This window comes from Hemicordylus capensis, chromosome 7, assembly GCF_027244095.1.
Source record: "Hemicordylus capensis ecotype Gifberg chromosome 7, rHemCap1.1.pri, whole genome shotgun sequence".
Taxonomy (NCBI): Eukaryota; Metazoa; Chordata; class Lepidosauria; order Squamata; family Cordylidae; genus Hemicordylus; species Hemicordylus capensis.
This window is the reverse complement of record NC_069663.1, coordinates 8881538-8904707: the sequence shown is the minus strand read 5'-3', so window position 1 is coordinate 8904707 and position 23170 is coordinate 8881538. Positions and strand designations below refer to the sequence as shown.

The following is a 23170-nucleotide window of genomic DNA, read 5'->3' as shown; positions in this document are numbered from 1 at the left end:
GTGAAGACGTCTTATTCCTACTGAACGTGCAGTAGCACAATCTGCCACCATAACAGAAGTCCCATGGTCCCGCAGAGGCATTCTAGGCCTGCAGCCGTTAGAGACACCCCTTTAAGATGGCCCTCAAAAGCCATGGTCTTGCAGTGCAATGCAACAGTTTCCTGCTAGAACCTGTTGCCAAGTTCAAGATAAAGCATTGCTGAGTTCAAGAGGGAAGATTGCAAAAGTAGCTGCCTGCTGTCAAGTTTGCTCTATGTTTAAGCATTTCTTCAGAATCAATGTTACATATTACCAAGGGGGCCTGAAGAGCTGTTATCCAAGAATTTTGTACAGTACAGCATGTGCTTTGGCAGCAACACAAACACATCTGCAATCCCTCTGCTTCTACCCGGCCTCCCTGCAACAGCAGAAGCTTGCAAATCCATGTTAGAATAGAGGGAATCTTTCTCCCCACTTCCCCAAGCTATTGGGCTTCTAAAAGAAGTGAAGGGCTCTCAGCACTGCAATTACTCACATCACACTTAAGAGTAAGCATGCTACTAAGTTCTCTTTTATTCAGACACAGACAATAAGGACCCTTTCAAGAACCCAGCTGGTTTACAACTGTTGAGAGAGCCATTTACTTAAACATAAAGCAGATCAATTATTTGGGCCCACATGCTAGTTATGCTTACCTTAGTCCTGAACTCAGTAGGCAAAGCCAGGGCAAAACTCCAATCCAGTTTTGGAAGAGTAAGGTATAGAATTGCCAGATGTCCTAAATTGGCCAGGATTCTACCAGAATGGGCATCAATCTCTGGGAACATAGGAAGTTATCTTATACCAAGACAGACCATTGGTCCATTTCACTCAGTAGTTTTTACTAGGGGTGGGCACAGAACCGCCAACTGCAGTCCAGCACTGGGGTCTGCAAAGGTTCCCCCTCCCCCTGCTAGCCTCTTAATTCACCAGCGCAGCCCATCCCGGGCTGATTTTGGGGCCTGTTCGGGCCTGCAAAGATCAATGTGGTGGCCATTTTGGAGGCCGCCACACATGCTCAAATGGCCTCTGTGAGGCCTGGCATGTCCTAGGGCCTCACAGAGGCCATTTGAGCATGCATGGTGGCCATTTTGTTTTTGGTGGCCATTTTTTTAAAAATTAGAAAATGGCGCCCCCCCCCACTTCAGTGGTGCCCAGGGCACATGGCCTGCCTGCCTCACCCTAGATACGCCCCTGACCAGCATTTCTGCAATAGACATGTACACATATTGGTGTGACTGCTGCAGATGCCTATTCAATAGGGCCTATGATGCTTGATGTTTCCTATCCCCGATGCCATGAGTACCAATGGTTTTCCAGTATAAGCAAGATATGGCGGTGTATTCCCTAAAGGGAAAGAGACATTAGTCCCTTAAGGAGTAGAACTGGCAATAGAAAAATATTCTCCAAAGAAACTGCTTCAACTGTTATCAGATTAAGATATTAAGACTTTTGAAAACAGATTCTCATGTCTAGCAATGATTTTGTGTTTTCAAGCACTAGTTTAGAGTTTCGTCTCTGCCCCTTTTTTCCTGCATGTTAATTTTAACTAGAACGGATAGAAAGCAGCCGTCTGATCCAGTCAGTCTCACTGCTCTATTGACTTTTTTGGAAATGGGGAAAGCAGCTATCTGGTCCAGTCAATTTCGCAAAGTATTTGCAACCACAAACACAGAGTAAACAGGCTTCACTCCTATAGCAAGGCTCATCCTCCATCACCATATATCAGGATTAGTTCCATGACAGCAGTAATGGGCAGGGTCACTCCTGTGCAGAGAAACAACTGCCAACATACTGCCAACATATTGCCTGGGGAACCCAAATTTAAGTCTCTACACAGTCAAAAAGCTCACTGGGTGGCCCTCAGCAAGTCAGTATAGCAGCCTAACTTATTTAGCTTCACAACCACCCTGCGAGGAAAGCTGTAGACTTTTTGTACACTGAAAACCACTCTGGACATAATTCAATTCTGCCTTTGCTTTATTTTTAGTAAAATCCATTCCCTATAATTAACTACTTTATGTTTTTTTAAAAAAATCCAAAGTACAGAACACACTCTGGATGCTAAGGTTGGCAAGCAAAAAGCATTAAAGTATAAGAGAAAAAGTCTGAAGGCCATCCAGTAGCAATGACTGTTCTCCTCGCCCTCTTGAAAATTCAGAGATGTGACTTCACTCCTGGGTTGTACTCCTATATTTAGTTTATGCCTAATATGGATGACAAGTCTTCTGGGCAGGCAGCAACTTCCTTTCTCCATGTAAAGAAACTTCCTTGCCCTTTGTTTAGCCAACAATGCAGCCACTAAATGATGTATTTAGAAACACAAAGAAACCTACAATTAACAGGGTGTCTGATTTATTCTTAGCATAAACAAGTAGCTTTCTTCGAGGCGGAATGGGGAGCTGCTAGAGACATTTTCAGAATTGTAGCTCAATTCCATTTACTCATCCAAAATAGTGGTCAGGCCACAGAGGTGTTCCAGAACCCTACGTGAAGTTTATTAGGCTACCAGCAGCATAATCGAGTGGTTAAAGGCAGCCAATGACCAGGTCAAAGGTTGGACAGACAGGCAACTTCCCAAAGAAAACAGAATCTTAGTAAGTCACATAAGTAATTTTTTTAAATCACTGACTTTGGAAATTGGCTTTCCCTCAACAAAAGCCTCAGTCACCATTCTGGTAGTCCTGGCATTAGCCCAGGGGCTAGCACAGAATGCACTAGCAACATTCAGACCACCCTTCTACCAAATACCATGTAAATTTGGTATACAAGGTGGTTAAAAATTGTTTTCTCGGGGCTCTACATTTCTAGTCATTGCAGAAGCTTGAAAATGTTAGAGAAGTTTAAATCGTGCAGCAAAACCTATCTGCAGATTCACTACAAAATATGCTATTGCATCTGCTCCCTTTACTGTTCAATGAAAATGCTTTGTTAAGAGATCTGTGCCTGCCTAGAGTTATTCTGTGTGAATACCGCACAAGATCTTACAGAAAATATAACGGAAAGTGCAGACTACATCTGTTGCTTTTAAGCTCATTAGTCAAACTAGGCCTTGGCAATTTTTCTTTGGATCCAGGAGCCAATCAGGAGCCAGGCTCATTTTTCAGTCTTCATGGTTTTAGCGGTCTTCTCTCACTTACAAATGACTCAGATTTACTTCACAAACAAAATATTGCAGAGAACAGTACACTCTCTCAGCACACTTGTCCCCCAACCCAACCCTTCAGATGCACCTGACTCTAGGTACCACAACGAAATGTCTAAATTCAGTGTCAAGCTGATGCTCAGGCTTTGTTGAGCCTTGAGTAAAACACTTGTAGCCAGGCTGACTTGGTGCACCAGTTGCAGACAACAGATGCAACATCTCCTGGTAACTTTTATACAATCTCGACTGCAACACACTCCTTGTGGGGCTGCCTCTGGGGAGCATTTGCATGCTGCAGCTGGTCCGGAACACCGCAAGAAGGTTGCCGACTGACAGCAGCCACAGAGAACACATTTTTAAATGCTATATGCTACCTTTCCATTGAGAAATGCTCAAGGCCACTTACAGACCACACACACACACTACCAACACAATTAATACAAGTAATACCAAAACCAGCAATGCCTGCTCTTAAAGAATCCCACCTGTTACCAGTACGTTTTGGGAAATAATTCAAAGTATTTGACCTTTTAATGCAGGGGTGAGCAAGGAGCTGAACGGCAACTCATTGAACTACAATTTATTTGAGGCTGGGGATGATGGGAGTTGTAGTTAAACAACAGCTGGAGGGTCAAGTTTGCCCACCCCAGTTTTAATACAATCCTTATCCTGGTTATCTGATAGAATAATACCACCTCTTAAATATCCCCAGCTGTGCACTGAGCCACACAGGACCTGACTAAAGGAATCCCAACCGCCTGAAGTACAACAGGTTAAGCTTATGACAACATCCATTCAATGAACTCTCTAAGTAGGCCAGCTCCCTATCCAACGTTCAGGAGCAAGGTGGTTAAGCCCTTCCTCTTTAAGGAAGGTGGTTAAGCCCTTCCTCCTAGGGGCATTCCTCCTGCCCCCATATGTGTATCTATTTATATCAATGTTTTAGCAGACTGTTGGCGTTTGGGCCTTCTGCAGCATTTAAATGTTGTGACATTTGTGATACATTTATTACGAGTTGCTTCCAGGGGGCAAGTATTTTGGGAAGCAGGCTATAAACAAACAGTTCTAGTTTGTTTCTCGTCCAGGCTCATGATGCTAAACATACAAAGCTAACTGCCACCCTCCCAAGCATCCCGTGATCCCAATACAGGTCTTCAGTACAACATACCTGACATCAGAATCTTTTTAAATAGTGCTCGTGCACCTATTTTAGAGCCATAGTAACACAAGCTCTTACAAATCGCTGTTGTGCAAACCACTTCTATGAAAACATTGTCTCCACCTTCAAAGCACTTCAAGAACAATTACTTATGACAGAGTCCGTTGCATCAACAAATCTGTGTGGCTATAAATAGGCACACTAAAGCAGGATATACCTAACGTAAAGGAACTCCGCTTGACTTCACGAGCTCTGTGAAATACTTTGAAGTACCACTGCTAGCTCAAATTAAGCAGATCAAGGCCCCCCAATAAAAGTGGCAACAACTAAGAGAACACAAGTTTTTTATTATTTAAGGACATGAAGTTAGTCTTGAGTCAGGTTTTAAAGCTTTCTTAAAAGCATGAATTGTCTCCTTTGCTAAGCAGGGTCTGCCTTAGTTTGCATCTGAATAGGAGACATGTGAGGACTGTAAGATATTCGCCTCAGGGGTTGGGGCTGCTCTGGGAAGAGCATCTGCCTGCTTGCATGCAGAAGGTTCCAAGGTCCCTCCCTGGTGGGGAGACTCCTGCCTGTAACCTTGGAGAAGCCGCTGCCAGTCTGTGCAGACAATACTGAGCTAGATGGACCAATGGTCTGACTCGGTATAAGGCAGCTTCCTAAGTGGCCAAAACAAAAAACAAAAAACCTCCTTAAAATAAAAATTCTGCAGATGTACTGAAATGGCAAGCTACTAGTCAACTTTCAGACAAGCTGGAAATGATGGAGCACAAGTTATGAGTACATGACGCAGGGTGCATCCATCTGAATCAAGGCAATGTAAACTATGATTTTGATCAACAAGAGCAGAAGTTCATTTAAGTTATTTAAAATATTCTAAATAAACCGACTTTTTCAATCTAGAAAACGTGACTGCTGAAAAGCCATCAAGTGTTGACTGCTTTTCAACAAAAAATGTCCAGAGTGGTTTATACAGCAAAACAAGAAAGAATGAGACAACATTCCCATTCCAAAAGGGCTCATAGTCTAAACACAAGGGAAAGAGCCAGTGAAAAGATGATGTGCTGGGTTGAATACAGACCATCACTTCTCCCCTGCTAAATATAGATGGTTAGCAATTTAAAAAGAAGGTGCCCTTCTGCCCAGTTAGGGGCTAAATCATCAATTAAGATTTTCAATTATTTAGATACTAAACTAAATAATTAGGTTTGGACTGGTAAAAGTGCATAATTGATTGCTATAGCCATAGAAACACTTTGGGTTACATGCCAAGTTGTTACTGGAATATTTGCCCAAAGAAGGGGCAATTTTTGCCGATGACTCCCTTCTCTTGGTTTTCTGAAAGTCTGTTCCTGTGGGTTGGAAGATCCTCCTGAGCAGGGTGTGTGAGTCTGGATATCACCCTGAACTTTTAAAAAATTGGATTTTTAAAAAATTGGATTTTTATCCACTGGATGTGCTATGTCCCAGCACTTGCACAGGATTTGTAGGAGTGACCAAGCCTATCCCAGGATGGCTCACAAAGCAAATGCTCATTTATGGGGCATTTTCAATGAACTATTCTTCATGTTTCCAGAAGTGAGGCACAGTCCCACACATTAGGCCAAGCCTTACTTCAGCTTTCACATAAAAATGCATATCCGCAGCAAACTGGAAACCTGTCCAGTCCACATGGCCATACCTGCTTTCTTCCAACACAGCAACATTGTGTGAAATTGTCCTCAAATAGGTATAGAAGAAAAAGAGAACAAGATCCATTTTTCGAGGGGAGCCAAGTAGAATACAGGTTCCAACACCAAGGACACTACAGCACAATGCTCAAAATACAAAATGTATTTTTAGAATGAAGAGAACATTCATCATAAAAACTGAATCAAAGACTGCAATGATGCCAAAAGCAGGGCAAATACTAAATGCAAAGAGGACATGCCTGGGCACAAAAAGATTCCACTTTTTTGAATGCAAAAACTAGTCCTGGGTTGTTTGTATTTTATATTTTTATACTGCCTGATATGTACATCTCTAGGCGGTGAGGTTTAGGTGGGCTGATAGAAACATAAATTTATCTAAGGCAGGGCTGCTCAACTTCAGCCCTCCTGCAGATGTTGGCCTACAGTTCCCATAATCCCTGGCTATTGGCCACTGTGGCTGGGGTTTATGGGAGCTGTAGTCCAAAAACATTCTGGGGGACCCAAGTTGAGTAGCCCTGACCTAAGGGAAAATAGCCAACCATTCACCAAAGTTGAACACCTGACTTTATAAAAAGAGTCACTCAAGAAAGCGGACACATTCACAAGTCCCAAATACTGTGTATGGAGCACAAAGAATCAGACACTGAATAGCCATGATTCCAACCAACAAAGATGGCTCTGCTTCTCTCCCAGCTGCGAGGATGGGTGTCAGAGGCAGAGATGTTCCAAGTCAGTCCTTACAAGCCAGGCTGCCTTCCTCCAGAAACCAGGCTCGCTGCCCTGACCCTGAACTCAAGCCACTTCAGGTGACTACCTTCTCAAGTCTGCTTTCTTAGCATACGAAGATTTTATCCTCGAGCTGCCCACGGAAGGATTAGCTGCAGCCATGGGTGCTCTTGCTCACCTTCCTAGAGTAGCCAATGCATTTACGCAAGTGTTCCACTTGGCAAGAGTCTCACCACACATGAACAGCTGAGTAGCTTCCTTTGTGCCACTGCTCTCATGCACCCACTGGCAAAGAATACCGATTTCTTGGCAGCTGTAAGCAAAGCAACAGCCACAAGCAACCACTTAGCCCAGGGGTAGGCAACCTTGGCTCTCTGTAATAATTTGTGGTGGAGGATAGGGACATAGGAAGCTGCCATATACTGAGTCAGACCATTGGTCTATCTAGCTCAGTATTGTCTTCACAGACCGGCAGCAGCTGCTCCAAGGTTGCAGGCAGAAATCTCTCTCAGTCCTATCTTGGAGATGCTGCCAGGGAGGGAACTTGGAACCTTCTGCTCTTCCCAGAGCGGCTCCATCCCCTGAGAGGATTAATTGCTCACACATCAAGTCTCCCTTCCATATGCAACCAGGGCGGACCCTGCTTCGCTAAGGGGACAAGTCATGCTTGCTACAACAAGACCAGCTCTCCTCTGATGATGGAGTTGTAGTTCAGCAACAGCTGGAGAGCCAAAGCTGCTGACCCCTGCCTTAGCCAAGCAGTACAAAATCCAGACTGTCAGAAGATCAGGATGTAATCTGCATTTTGTGGAACTGTAGATCATTCACAAAAGGCTTTTAGATCCAAGGTGCGCCATAAACAATTGCAAGGTCCTTTGTACTTACAGTACATTTTTTCACATTACACACACACACAGGCAGAACATCAAAGCTCCCATTGGAACAAACTTACTGTATGAAAAGCTCTGCTTTGACAACAGTAAGCTAGGATTCAGAGAAGACTTGTGACAAGACTTCACAGCTATTCAGAAAGTCCAGAATAACGGCTGGACTCGGACTGGTCACTTGGATACCAGCTTAGCTTTTAAGACAGCGCTAGAAGACTGACTGCTATGGATTTCTATACATTTCAAATGTTCATTTCAGTAGACCAGCATTACCCCCATACAGCAGATGTGGGGGTGAAACAATAGTGGCTTGAAGCCACCGAGTGGATCTTTAGTGAAGGTGACACTGCTCATTCTTAGCCACTTGGCTGAACCAGCTCCACAGGGAAGACAGAGGTGCCTTCAGGCAAATGAAGAAGAGTATTGCTAAGTGCTTCCTTGCTGGACCACACTCAAATTATCACTTTGCTAGTCAGGTTCTTAACCCTTCTGTAACACTCATTTGACAGGGAAAATACCAGTTGCTCCTGTGAATAGAATAACTCGGTATCCCATCACATGTCCATGTGGCTGGCAGAAGAGCAGTGTTCTGTGTTGAGACCAACTACCTTCTGAGCAGAAATTCTGAGAGCGGCAGGGCTTGAAAGACAGATGTCCACAATACTAAGGAACATATTCCTCTCTAGATACAAAGCCAAGCATTTCCAAGCCAGAATGGAAATATACATGCCAGTGTTCCAAAACTCTCTGGGAGAGCTTGCTGGCCACCATGAGGAGTAGCTTGTTCATAATGCTTGCTTTCTAATCCATTATGAAAGGCAACTCCCTCAAGTTAATACAGGTGTGTGCTCACCTCATAGGAACATAGGATGCTGCCTTATGCCAAGCTACTCCCCATGGTGAACAAGCTACTCCCCATGGTGGCCAACAGGCTCTGGAGTTCTGGAACACGGGCATGTATATTTCCATACTGGATCAGACCATTGATCCACCTAGCTTAGTACTGTCTACACTGAATGGCAGTGGCTCTCCAAGGTTTCAGGCAGGAGTCTTTCCCAGCCCTACCTGGAGATGATGCCAGGACGTGAACCTGAGACTTCTGCAAACAAAGCAGATGCTCTAGCACTGAGCTATAGCCCCATCCCCTAAGGCGAATATCTTATAGCGCTCACGTGTAGTCACCCACCCAAATACAAACCAAGGCAGACCCTTCTTAGCAAATGTTATGCCACGATTCGTGCCTGCTACGTCAAGACCAGCTCTCCTGTTCTAAAGGATCATGGCTACCTTAACTTCACTACAGAATCCATCATCAACTGCCTTCTGTCTCCGAGTTCCAAGTATTATCTCCATCCATGTGTGCTCCACATATGAACACATAGGAAGCTGCCTTATACCAAGTCAGACCCTTGGTCCACCTAACTCAGTATTGTCTACACAGGCTGGCAATGACTTCTCCAAGGTTACAGGCAGAAGCCTCTCTTGGCCTTATCTGGAGATGCCAAGGAGGGAACTTGGAACCTTCCGCATTCAAGCATGCAGGTGCTCTTCTCAGAGTGACCCCATTCCCTCAGGAGAATATCTTACAGTGCTCACACATGTAGTCTCCCATCCAAACGCAAACTAGGGCAGACCCTGTTGCAAGCTGCCTTGGGGAGCTCTTCTTCAGGCTGAAAGCAGGGCAGACCGATTTGGATCAATAATAAAGACAAATCTATTTCCCTCGTGAGGGGCTCTCAAAGTTTGAATTGGAAGGAGGCCGAGGCTGGCCCCTGGCCTGGTGATCTACCTGCAACTGTGCAAGTCAACGCAAAGCCTTCTTAACGCACAACATGAATTTGGAATTGGCAAGAAGCAAGGTGGGCCCCTATGCTTGGTAGGCAGTTCAGAACCTCTGGATTGCTCAGGTCTGGCCTGCACCTCAGGCTCCAGCCTTGACAAGTGACCCAACACCCCCAAGAGGAAGAAGCCACCCTGTAAGGCTAGATGTGGGCACAGTCACTCAGACTTGACACTCTGAACATGTGGCAGCCTGCTGGCATTTCCTACCTAACCGACAGACTCAGGTGAAGGGGTTTTTACAAGATTATCCTTTAACAAGAGCTGCACCTAACATAAGGACTGCGCCTAATGGGATTATTTTGATGGCAAACTGGACCTCTGATAAGATTATCTTCTGAGAGCAACACAAGGAGTGAACAGACTGCTTATTTCCTGCCCCCTTTGTTTTCCTTTCGTGGTTCCGAGGAACATTGTTAAACCATATGACAATTGATAACATTCTCTGGAGGAGGATTTCTTGGTTGCTGTTCAAGGGGAGATGGCCGATTAGTCACACTAGGCCTGAATGATCTGGGCCCCGACTGTTTGCCAAGCTCAGAGAAACTATTTGCCCTGCTGCTAATCATCCAACATTAAGCATGAAAACTGAAAGTCAACACCTGATTAACTGAACTGCAACTAGGAAGGAACTTCCCAGAAAAAAACCCAGAAAGACCTACTTGCTTGAGAGAGCTGAGTTACAATTGTCTCTCTCAAACACAACACATTCACTCTCCACTGCCCATTCATGCCACAGTATTGTCCAGAAATCCACAGAAAGTCAGTGCAGATGGAGAGGGTATCGAGGATACTGACAGGTGGAAGATTAAGCTGAATTATTTGTATCTTCCAATCTGGAAATCCTAGAGCATGTTAGAGAGCAGGTCTTTTCACAAAGCATCTCAAGTTCATATTTTTGCATTGCGGTATTTACACTGTCTGCAGAGATGGAGTCACACTTGACCAGCAGAGTGCTTTGAAATGCCAAAACCACTGGCTTGCCATCAGCCAGTTTCCAAAAAGTAGGCAGCTGCAAGCCAACTTCACAATTTTTACATACCACACTTATTGTTTCATCGCATACCTTATGGTCTGGAGTTTCAGGTATTTTTCCCCCCATCACCCAGTGAGATATTCTTTAGTCAGCTGAGGAGAGAAGGCATTGCAACTCCTCCTGTCCTCCACTGTACAAGAAGATTGTAGCCAACAGCTCTGTAAAAAAGAAACCAGGGGGACACTTCTTTGAACACTTCAGTTGACACAGCAGCCTTGCAATGAAGTCCACAAAGGTTATCTGTATTACACTGAGATCTGGGGTGAATGAGTGAGGGACCCATTCTTCCTATTTATGAAAACCTCCATACGAGAAGGCAATTTGCTTACCCAAAGTCTGAATAGGGATGTGGGGTGGGAAAGTTTCCATTTCTCAAAAAATGCATTGTTTCATAAAATTAGTAACTTAACTAATGGATACAATACCAGTCATACTGGGCAGTGCTCAAAGTTATAATTAACTTTGAGATAACTATGCCTAGGAAGCATGCATGCATTCATTAAAAAAAAAAAAACATAGCTTTTGGGGTGTGCTAAAGTTAGGATATTAACAATTTTCAGTGGCCAACATCCAGACTAAATCTCTGCCAACATGCCAGGATTTTCTATTGCATGATCTCCCGCTTCCCTCTGCAGCTGCCTGTGCCTCCTCAGGACACAGTCTTGGGAAACACAGGCAGCTCCAAAGGGAAGGGGCTAAGAATCACCACACACACACACACACACACACACACATACATACACACACTTCTGCAACATCAAGCTCTGGCATGTCAGTGGGGAGTTCATCTGGATGTTGCCAGTGTCTTTTTCTTTAAATAAATGAAAGGAAGTGTATGCTGGTGAACTGGCATGAGTTAAATTGTTTACAAGCATTCCAGTAAAAATAATGTCCAAATAAAACCTAGAAGTTGCTTCACTATCTAAACCACATTAAATGTACTTTACTGAATTTTCTTCCTAATTAAATATTTAAATTTACTTAGTTCTGGCTAATGGAAAAAGTGTTTGAGATTTATGTAGCATGTAAAACTAACATGGCATTCTTTTCTCCTTTTGTTTACTAAATATCAATGTCAACTAAATATGCTACATCAGATCCCAACCAATTTAGGGCATCATAAGATTTTTCCAGAAAAACCACATCATTGTGCACAATATGCATAACGTCCTCCAAACCTAAGCATATATAACTCAGATATACTGTATTCAGAGTCCCAGTGCTGTCTAGTAGGTAGTACTACCTGGACCTGGAAACTAAGATTAAATTCTCTGCTCAGCAAGGAAGGTTGAATTTGGGGGCTATGATTTACTTCACAAGGTTGTGTTAACAAAGCCCGTTTGCCACTCTGTGTGACAGCATCTTAGAATTGAGCTTTTCTTGTTACAGAACATGCTCAATCCTGACTACAGCTACATAAGCAGTCCAAATCCCACTATACTCCATCCTTTATTCCTCTAAGATCCCACTAGGGTGATGTTCTTCACTGTAAGGTCTAGGGGCCAGCAGTGGCCCCTATCAAGTTGATTGGGCCTGTGTGAAGCTTTGGCCAAAGCCGAATACTCTGCACAGCCACCACCACCCTGGTACCACGTGGAGACCATTCCCACCATGCAGTGCTGCACTTTGCCCAGTGCCAGGGCGGAGGGGAGGGGTTCCTTTAAGGAACATAGGAAGCTGCCTTGTACTGAGTCAGACCACTGGTCCATCTAGCTCAGTATTGTCTACCCAGACTGGCAGCGGCATCTCCAAGGTTGAAGGCAGGAGACTCTCTCAGCCCTATCTTGGAGATGCTGCCAAGGAGAGAACTTGGACCCTTCTGCTCTTCCCAGAGCGGCCTCACCCCATAAGCGGAATATCTTGGAGTGCTCACACATCTTGGAGTGCTCCCATTCATATGCAAAGCAGAGCAGACACTGCTTAGCAAAGGGGACAAGTCATGCCTGCTGCTAGTGTTCCCTCTAACGGAGATTCCCAGATGTTGTCGACTACAACTCTCATAACCCCCAGCCAAAGGGCGCTGCTGCTGGGGATGCTGGGAGTATGTATGTATTTGTTTATTTCGGCCCAAGGCCAGCATAAGGGATGCTGGGAGTTGTAGTGAACGCAATCATCATCATCATCATCATCTGGGAATCCCTGTTCGAGGGAACAGTGCTGGCTGCCACAAGACCAGCTCTCCTGAGCTCTTGAGCCCCTCACCATCTTGGAAAGTGTGCAGCCCTTCCCAGCGCTTTCCCCACAGAGCTATTAAGAGAGGGGCACATCGCTCTTAAAGGGCCCTCCCAGCACTGAGCAAAGAACAGTACTGTGTGGAGGTCAGCACACTGGGAAATGGCTCTCACACGGAAGGCTTTTTACCCCCACCTTAATAAAAAAAATAGTGAAGATCACTGCACTAGGGCATTTTAAGTGTTCCAACTTGACACTGGAAACAACCCTCCTTTATCAATTATACATGCAAACTTGCCAGGACCCTCTTAGGGGATGAGATACCTTCGCTAGTTCTGCTTAATCAGCAGTAAGACAGCAAATATTTGCACTGCAAGTTAACATGGGCGGGAGGGCAGATCACCAGAGGCACAAACTCAAGTTATTCATTACCACAGACCGCCAGCCTAAGTGCTACAAGCAATACTGTATTTCATCTGCATGCCTAGGGTTTGCAACGCAAATATGCTTTAGAGCAGGAAAAGGCAATGAATTATAGCAGTCCCCAGCATAAATATTTTTCTTCCGCAGACACCACAGAAATTGCAACGATTATGCTCAGCCACTCTCCACTGGGAACTAGTAATGCTCATCTGGTTTTTTCTCCCCACAGAGATAGTACCTATTTGTGTTTTTTTTTAAACTGCCTGGTTTGCAAAGACGTTTAGCAAATAAAATGAGTTTTCGTTCGCTTCAACATGTCAGTCCCCCTAAGGGGTTGGTTTCATCCCAACTCAAACTGCCATTATTCTGTATGCGCAAATCACACAACTACTGCCTTCTAACAGACTCTGTTGGTTGGCACAAACTCCATGACGACAACTGCTTGCTTAGGAGGAACATCACAGCCAGTCACATATTTGTCTCGACAGTTCATGCAGTCTGCTCATGTGCACAGCGAAATGCAGCCATGCATATCTCCACCGCTATTACTAGCCGATTATGCCTTTACAGCCTGCCCTGTTACTCACACCCAGGGCCGGCCTATCTGTTAGGCAGACTGAGGTGCTCTCCTAGGTCACCAGTTCTTGGAGTGTGGGAGGGCACTGCAGCTCCTTGGGTGGAAGTCAAGCAGCTAAGGCTGACCTCCTAACTCGTCTCCGACTTGCTTTCCTCCTCCTCCACCCTCAGAGCGCTGGTGCCAGCGTGGTGTAATGGTTAGAGTGCTGGACTAGGACCGGGGAGACCCGAGTTCAAATCCCCATTCAGCCAGGAGACTTGCTGGGTGACTCTGGTCCAGTCACTTCTCTCTCAGCCTGACCTACTTCACAGGGTTGTTGTGAGGAGAAACCTAAGTACGTAGTACACCGCTCTGGGCTCCTTGGAGGAAGAGCGGGATATTAAATGTAAAATAATAGTGTTACTGCTTTGGCTGCGCAGGTGGGAACCCACATCCTGGTTCCTCCGGTGCCCAGCCCCAAAACAGCAAGTGGTGCTCATGGTGGTTGGGTTGACTGCTGTCAAGCCTGGCTGATCGTGGAGGGAAGTTAAAAGCTGCCTCTCAGGGAGACAGAGTGTTGTTGGCACTGAGGAACACAGGGCCTGCACTGTGGAGGGAAGGGAACCAGTGGCAATAGAGGAAGGTGGGTTTCAGGCGGGCTCTGAGCTCCTCAACACTTCTCCCTCTCTCACTTCTTCCCCAAACCATCGTGGGCTAGTCATTCGCTGGCCATCCAACCCAGTGAACGAGCACCCTGCATGGCTCAAGTTAAAACCAGGGCTCTGGACTTCTTGGCTCAGGGTGGGGGGGAATCAAATGCCATCTAGGGTGCCAAAATCCCTAGGGCCAGCCCTGCTCACACCTTAGTTATTTCCGGAACAATGACAACCAAGAAGGAAAGAGATAATCAACTCTCCTCCGATTTGCAACAGCTCCCCTACCTGGTCACAGCGGCAGCCAGGCTATTGACAGGATACGAACACATTTGGTGTCATGTACGACATCAGAACAGGACTTTAATCTGATGAAGTGGGCTCCTGTCCATGAAAACTTATGACACAATAAATATTAGCCTTTCATGTGCCACAAGATTCAGTTGTTTCTGCCGCAAAAGACCAACATAGGCACCCTTGGAAACTGGTATCTAGGATCATGGAAGTGTTCCTCCATCCACAGAGTCTGGCACAAGAGAATGATAGCAGGGATCAGCATGGCAAAAGTGGCACACAAAATGATTTTGACATTCACACTGCTAATCCAAGCACCCGGCTCCAGGCCTGGCTTTAAAGGGCTGCATGCTGGAAATTGGGGTGTGAGGAAATGCCCCACAAGGTCAGAAGGCCACTTGTGGAGGGGCTGCCTCACTCCCCCTTGCCTCCTCGACTTCCAGCATGCAGCCCTCTAAACCACCACCATCAAGTGAGAGAATTTCTCTGACTCGGCTCCAGGGACGCCTTTCAGTAGCTCATGCTGGAAATCAGAGGGGGAAGAAAGGCAAACCCCTGCAAGGTGTGTGTTAGAATCTCAGCATTATGTATTACTGGCACATGGAACCTTAAATTAGAGTGAATAAATGAAGGCTTGACACACCACTTCTGAAAGGTTGCCAACCTCTGAGTTATAGCAAGGACGCAGCCTGAATTGCAATTCTGTCATAGCCTTCTTCCCTCCACCCACCAAACAAATATGTCACTTCCCAAGTGAAGCAAAGAAACCTTTCACCCCAAGTGGCTCTAATTCATGTCTATACTGAATTTACCTGAATCCAAGACTAGATTTTTCCCCCAGGTTCTTTGATGTTAGAAATCAGGGGGTTATCTTAAATTCAGAGTCCTCTTCTTTTTGGGTAAATACAATAATAAGGTGCTCTTTAATTCCCACACTGGGGTACTTGTACATTTCTCCCCTGCCCAAACACTCAGTGCCAAGTTCTCCATTCAGATATGTTGCATGAAGTTCAAATAATTTTCAGCAAACAGATCTATGATGCTCCTTCTTCTAACTGAGTATTCTACTCATAGCTAGTATGACTAAAATAGACGTCATAATGACGAGTGATCCTGGAAATCATGAGATGAACCTAAACATGAGATTTCCAAAAGAAAGAAAGAAAGAAGATGCCTTTGTCTTTCTGTTTTTAAGATACACACTGCCACTTCTCTGCAGTTTTAGAGGTGAGAAAGACTAGAGTCCTGAGATGCTTCAAGTCTGTACTACAAGATGCTGAACGAGGTAATGAGCCAATGCCTCTAATTTATTAGTCAAAAGCATGTGGGACTTCAAATCTAGACCCTACACCCTACATATATTAAGAGGCCCAAATGCATTTTCACCTGATCCCAAGTGAAACCCCAGTTTGTAGAAGTGGAAGGAGGAACTCTTTCCAATCCTCTTCCCACCATCTCCAAAAGCAAGTGAGTAATGGATTATTCATAGCCTGCATGAAGTAATGACTTCAGGAGAACATTACTTCATGCCAGCTCCTCACTGTCTCCACCCAGCTTCTCCCAGCAAAGGACTTCAGCTCCCAATGGTGCCCCTTACATGCCAGAGGGATGGGGTGGAGTGGGGGGGGGAAGGTTTACACAAGAAAGGAAGAATGCAAAGTGAAAGATTAACACTGGCACAGAGGGAACAGAGCTTGCTGGCGTGGAGAGGGGACTTCTCAGAATAAGGTAGTGCATAAATCTTGAAATCAGAGAATTGGTTTCAAACCACACAACAAGGCAAATCTTGATTGAGGCAATGCACAAAAAATTACCTCGAAAAAGGAGCTTTTAATAAAGCATGTGTTGATCTCCTTCACCCAAGTGGAAACTAAGAGTGTAGCTGTTCTTATAAAAAACATTTACAACACAATTTTTAACTCCTGTTAAAGTTATGCCCAGCATTAATATACAACTGAAGAAATTCAAACGCTAATCCAACAGAATCAGGAGGAGGAGGGGAAAACCACCATTAAGAACCCAACTTTACAGTGCAGAAATTGCATTTCACAATCGTTGTTTCACACCACTAGTGTCCCAACAGTCTAACATGGGAGAACTGGTTTGCTGATTGACATGGAACAATTAACCAGTTTCTAATCATGCAGCAACAGATCCTCAGGAACATGGGACAAGTGGCAGAAATCCCCTTCTCTCCCCTCCCAACACCACTAAAAGCTAGGCTGAGTGTTGCGGGGAGATAAGGAGAGAAAACAATGCCATGGGGAGGGAGAATTACAGTTGGTCAAGGAGACATCGCCCAAAGGAGCGTCTGCATGATTCCATCAACTGGAAGAAAGCCATCACAGGGATCATGAAAGCGAGAGTGTTAACTCCAGCCTCCCAGCACCACTGCCTGTTCTACAGAAAGGGCCTGGCACTGCACTACCCCAAGATTTTTAAAGTGATTTCTGGCATATCAGTATTGTAGCACCTGGTACCATTACAGAGAGGAATGCTTACTGACTGGTTTTACCCTCTTTGTCTCCTAGAATCCCGGACTGAATCAAAAAGAGAGAAAACAAGCACAAGGCATGGGCAGAACAAACAACCCCAGGAATATTTTTAACCTGAATATTATATTTATACTACTATTCCCACAAGAAACACACAAAGCCACAAACAGCCAGTAAAAGGCTACCTCCATGTGTTGATAAAACAGGAAAATTGCTCATAAAAGAAAGCATTTGTCCAGCTGAGATATCAGAAGTTAAGAGCTTCCAATTACAGTAGTTTACTAACCCTCACTCCCTTCCAACAATAGGCTTATTGGGTGTATGCAAGGTGAGTGTCAGGTATTACCTGTGGCCAAAAAGCCCCATGGAAACAGGGGAGCTGAACTAGACTCAGGGGTGACATCCTTTGAGAAGAAAGGTTTACGGCACAAAGGACACACTGGCTGTGTCTCCAGGAGACCTGGAGCCGAGTGTGGAAATTGACACTGAGCTAACTAGCCCCTTTGGGATGGAGAAATCTTCCCCAAGACTTATAACCAACCAGGAGCAGAAGAAAGAAGGTGGCACTCCATTTACCTTTAGAATTAGGGGGTGCATTACAGGGAGGCACCTGAGGAGCTGGATGTGAAGCCAGGGCTGCCAGGGTAGGGGCCTGTTGTTCCAAAGCTAAAAAGGACACAAGACGACAAACAAATGGAGAGCACCATGACGTTTCTCACACCCGGCTTTTAGTTTGGAGTGGAATGGAGAGTGTGTGTTCACATATTGGCCAAATTTACCCCAAAATCCCTGTGAGCCATCAGGGAGCACTTCACACACGATTCGGGTTTTTCATTGTGCTTTAGAGTATAGCCCAATTTATATCCAGGGTTTAAAAAAAAACAAAAAACACTTTTTGAGCCAATTCTGGGGGGCAACTTCGAACTCACAGTAAAGCCTTGCAGGAAACCAGTAAAGTCTGCTGTCTGGGAAAGCTCCATGATGGGAAGGATGCCTAGTCACTAGACCTGCAGTGGGGGGAGCTGGTCTTGTGGTAACAAGCATGATTTGTCCCTTTAGCTAAGCAGGGTCCACCCTGGTTGAATATGAATGGGAGACTATATATGAGCACTGCAAGATATTCCCTTTAGAGGATGGAGCCATTCTGGGAAGGGCAGAAAGTTCCCAGTTGCCTCCCTGGCAGCATCTCCAAGATCGGGCTGAGAGAGATTCCTGCCAGAAACCTTGGAGAAGCCGCTGCCAGTCTGGGTAGACAATACTGAGCTAGATAGACTAATGTATATATACTAATGACTCAGTATATGACAGCTTCCTATGTTCCTATGTAGCAGGCCCTGCTGATAGGGTTGGTACTCAGGCATATGAATAAGCTTCAGGGGCTACGCTACATCAATTGAAGTGGGAGGAGAGGAGAATGGTCTAGAGTTGCATGCTTTCAAGAGGCAGCAACGGTGGGGCAGGGGAGAGGGTTCACTTTTGCCACCAAAATATGAAGACTTACTGGGAAAGGGCTGTCTCAATCCATCAGAGGATGGACAGATTTCACACACTTGAGCTCAAATTTCTTTCTAATCCAAGTCGGTGCACGCAACAGCGGACAAGTCTACTCAGGTGGCAGGTAAGAGAAGCCTGATCAGCCTGATTAGATCCCTTTTTACATGTATGAAATGTTTTGATCTCCCGTTTACCTAAGGATTTCTTTCCATCCTGCCTACTTTCAAAAGAGCTCAAGGCAGATTTTGTATTTCTCCAATAAAGCACTCAATGAAATCTATAAAACCAGCAAGAAACCCCATGAAGTCGGCTAAGAGAGGCAGAGGAGAGAGAGATGTGTGGATGGGGAAAGGATAGTGGAGGACGGACCACACCCACAATTACATACTCCCACAATTAGCTTCGTTTGCAGGCAATCAATTGCACACTTACAGGGGAGCAAATCTGACTTAACTCAGTGCAACTTGCTTAAGTGCGCACACAGGATCTCTTATTCTCAGCACTCCCATCAGAAAGTGGGAGGGATGGCATTCACCTACTTGCCCCAAACTCTATTTGCTTAGGGAGCTGCTAGTCAGGGAGGGCCACCCAGTGTGGGGCAGAACAAGTCAGACGGTTTTTATCCCCACAAATGGAAAGGGAGTGAGGGGGTGGGGAAGACACAGGGAGAGGAAACTTCTCCAAGGGCGAGGATGGGGCTGTCCTAGGATGATAAAAACAAAAAAAGTGAGCAAGTCAAGACAAGTCGATACCCTCAATGAGGGAGCAAGGGGGGGAATGGGGGGGACAGCCTGTGTGGAGTGGGAGGGACGAAGGAGACAAAGAGAAAAACGTTGCTTTTCTTCCTGGGATATTGGAGAGGGGGACAATTCAAGTAGACACCCTCAACAAGGAGCAAGCAAGGATGGGGGTCTGAAGCAGTCTATGGGGAGAGCAAGAAGGAGAAAGAGACCAGCTTTCCACTGGGGATGGGGCTGCCCTGGGGGGTCAGAAGAGAGAATGGATACAAATACGACAAATACTTATATACTGCTTTTGAACCAGAGTTCCCAAAGCGGTTTACATACATACATACATTGATTAAATGGCTGCTTGCCCCCAAAGGGCTCACAGCCGAAAAAGGAAATGTAAGAAAGACACTAGCAACAAGCATTGGAGGGTGGAGGGATGCTGTGCTGAGGTTGGATAGGGCCAGTTGCTCTCCCCCTGCTAAAGAAAGAGAATCACCAACTTTAGAAAGGTGCCTCTTTGCTCAACTAGCAGGGGTTAGAACGACGGGCACATCAAGTCGATTCCCTCAATGAGGAACAAGCGTCGGGGGGGGGTGCGTGAAGTGGGCTAGGGGGAGGAGGTCGGAGACCCGGGAGCAGAAACGCGCTCCCGCTTCTGTCTGCTGTCTGCGCTTCTGTCTTCTTCCCAGGAGAGCAGGTCGAGTCAAGTCGGTGCCCTCATGGAGGAGCACGCAAGCACGGGGGAGAGCGAGACTCACACCGTGTGGGGCACCGTCCCCTCCCTCCGAGCCCCCGCCGTTTACCTTGACGAAGAGCTCGATGAGCGGCTCCCTGCTGTTCCCCTCCTCTTCCTTCACCCCGTTGACCGGCACCGAGAGCGCCATGCTCCGCCCGCCCTGCCTGACTCAGTCCCGGCTCTGCGTGGAGACTTTCCCCGGACCGACTTCGCCGTCCTCGCCGCCGCCCCTCCAAGAGGCTCTTGCGCGCCCCCGCCTCCTGCCTTCCCTCACACAGCTCAGGGGATCGAGAGAGCGCGCCTGCCGGCGTAGGTGAACGCGCTCCGGAGAAAGACTCAGCTCAGCTCCGCCGAAAGAGGCGGGACCGACCGCGACTAAAAGGGCGGCGGGCGAGTCTCCGGCTCTTTATACTGAGGGGCGGGGACTGCGTCGCGGAGGGGGCGTGGCCGGAGGGACCAGCCGCGGGCCGAGGAGGGGGAGCGCGGCTGAGGGGAGCCTCTTCGTGCTCCTCTACTCAGGATTGGACAAGAGGGCAGCGACCTGCCGAAAGAGGCGCCTCTGAGCGGAGGGAAAGGAGCCGCCTCATTTGCATGCCTCGGGGCGCGGCTTGAGGAAAAGGAGGAGGCGGGGCTGTCGTGGAATATTCACCTCCCCCCGCCCCAAATAGGGTTGAGGGGCGTGGCTTGGGGTGCTCCCTTGGCGGCTCTAACTGGCATCGGCCAGGAAACGACAAATGAGGTCTCTAAGTTACTAGTCCACATCATGCGAATACGATGTCGAATGCGACGAAAACGTACAGACCGCTTTTCCACCAAAGATCCCAAAGCGGTTTGCGTAGATATACATAAAGATGTCTCCCTGTCCCCAAAGGGCTCGCAATCTAAAAGAGAAACCTAAGATAGGCACCAGCAACAGGCACTCGAGGGATGCTGTGCTGGAGTTGGAAAGGGCAGTGGCTCGCCCACTGCATGCATCTCTGTGTTATTTTTGTTTGATTATGCACCATCTGCTGCTCCGTGCCACTCCATGCAGCCTCCTGCTGCAGTGGTGCGCCGCCCCCCGCCACCAGCTCTCGGCCATGTGCGCATGGACAGCGTGCGGCATTTGCATGGTCAGCAACCATGCTGACTTCACAGTGTATTCACCTGCAACTGGCCTACCTAATGGTGCAGAGGGGAAGTAACTTGCCTAGGGAGCAAGAGGTTGCTGGTTCGAATCCCCGCTGGTATGTTTCCCAGACTATCGGGCAGCAGTGATATAGGAAGGTGCTGAAAGGCATCATCTCATACTGTGCGGGAGATGGCAATGTTAAACCCCTCCTGCATTCTACCAAAAGAAAACCACAGGGCTCTGTGGTCGCCAGGAGTCAACACCAACTCGACAGCACAACTTTACTTGAGGCCAACCAGTGGGAGAAAGAATATGATGCATAAGAGGTGCACATGGTTGCTGACAATGCAAATGGCTGCCGTGCATGAGGGCCGATGCCACCGCTGCAGGAAGCTGCATGGAGTGGCAGAGGAGCAGGTAAGACCTGCTCTCCTCACTTTTAAAGGTGCCGAATCTGTACTTCGAATCTGGGTACGAATCAAGATTCGTGCACATCCCTAGTCAGCGATACATTAAAAGTGTTTAAAACGGCTTGCTTACATGGTGAACCGCAAAAGCTATAGTGGTCCGGATAAAGGAAAAGGTTGGGAACCACAGGTCTAAAGTATCCCCATGTTGTTGCAAAAGAGCCCTATTCCACTGCGACCTAAAATTGTGCCAGCACAATTGCGCAACGCATCTTCTATTGGAACTAACGGGTGTCGCCTCACACTAAGTCATAGGTAGGTAGGAAGCTGCCATTTACTGAGTCAGACCATTGGTCTATCTAGCTCAGTATTGTCCTCACAGACTGGCAGCGGCTTCTCCAAGGTTGCATGCAGGAGCCTCTCTGAGTCCTACCTTGGAGGCGCCAGGGAGGGAACTTGGAACCTAGATGCTTTTCCCAGAGCGGATCCATCCCCTAAGGGGAAGATCTTACAGTGCTCACACTTATAGTCTCCCTTTCATATGCAACCAGGGCAGACCCTGCTTAGCTTAATGGGACCAGTCATGCTTGCTTCCACAAGACCAGCTCTTCTGCAACACCACAGGCAAGGTTTTAGACACACACGAACTGCACGCTGAACCGGCGCCCATGTTACACCGAGCAGAATGTGAGTCATTATTTTTAAAAAGTGCTGACCTGCTTATGTCACGCTGCACAGAATGTGACCCACTAGCAATAATTGTAGGCCAGTGATCGTCACTATTTTTCAAGCGAAGGCCACTTTGGCAAAAAAAACCAAAAAAACAAGAAATTTTGTGGAAGAGCCATTTCCCCCTGTGCTGAGCTCCACACAGTTCTGCACTTTTCTCAGTGCTGGGAGGGCCCTTCAAGAGAGACAGAGCCCTCGCTTAAGAGCTTCGTGGGGAAAGCGCTGAAAGGGGCTACACTTCCCAGTGCCCCATACATGCCTTCCAAGATGAAGCAGGGTCACAAGAGAGGGCTGTGGTTCCCTTAAAGGAACCCCCCCAAAAAAAACCACTGGCAAAGCACAGCACTGCATGGTTAGAAGGTCATCTCCACATAGTGCCAGGTAGACCAGTCATGGTGTTCAACTTCGGGCGAAGCTTCACGACGCAGGCCCACAAACAATAATTTAGAGCTGATCGAGATCACCACTGGCACTGTTCCCTCTAAGGCGTGCGTACACATGCACTTGCGGTCACAAGTTTTTGGATGTCCACTCAATTCATTTTAGATCCCGCTCTGGTTGAATCAGGAAGGCCCCATTCTGAATGCAGGTGTGGTCACACGGCCTTGATCCTGCTGCCCGGAACAAAACTCAGTCTGCACAGAGATGAAAAAAATTAGAGGGACCACTGACCACTGCCCCCCCCAAAAAAAATTACGACAAAGAACAGTGTTCTAGGTGTTTGTTTGGGGATTGATACATGGACCTTCTCTTAGCTTTAAGAAGTTAGCAGGCACCCCTGCTAACTTGGCAAAGAGGCACCTTTTAACGTGGTGATTCTCTTTATTGAGCAGGGGGAGAGTAACTGGCCCTATCCAACCCCAGCACA

At 46.7% G+C, this 23170-nt stretch overlaps 1 protein-coding gene across 2 annotated transcripts in view; it reads right to left on the bottom strand.

Annotated features, from left to right (window-relative positions):
- The window catches only part of CLIC4 (chloride intracellular channel 4), a 59695-nt gene extending 39245 nt beyond the window's left edge, over window positions 1-20450 (bottom strand). Inside the window, exons 1-2 of one of the 2 annotated variants that reach the window (XM_053267774.1) lie at window positions 20123-20450; window positions 17671-17760 (exon numbers count right to left, since the gene is read on the bottom strand). In XM_053267774.1, the coding sequence (XP_053123749.1) occupies window positions 17671-17760; window positions 20123-20203 (171 nt within the window). In that variant the 5' untranslated portion in view covers window positions 20204-20450. The remainder of the gene's footprint in view (window positions 1-17670; window positions 17761-20122) is intronic. The other variant, XM_053267776.1, reaches the window with a different exon arrangement.
- Window positions 20451-23170: the final 2720 nt, after the last annotated feature.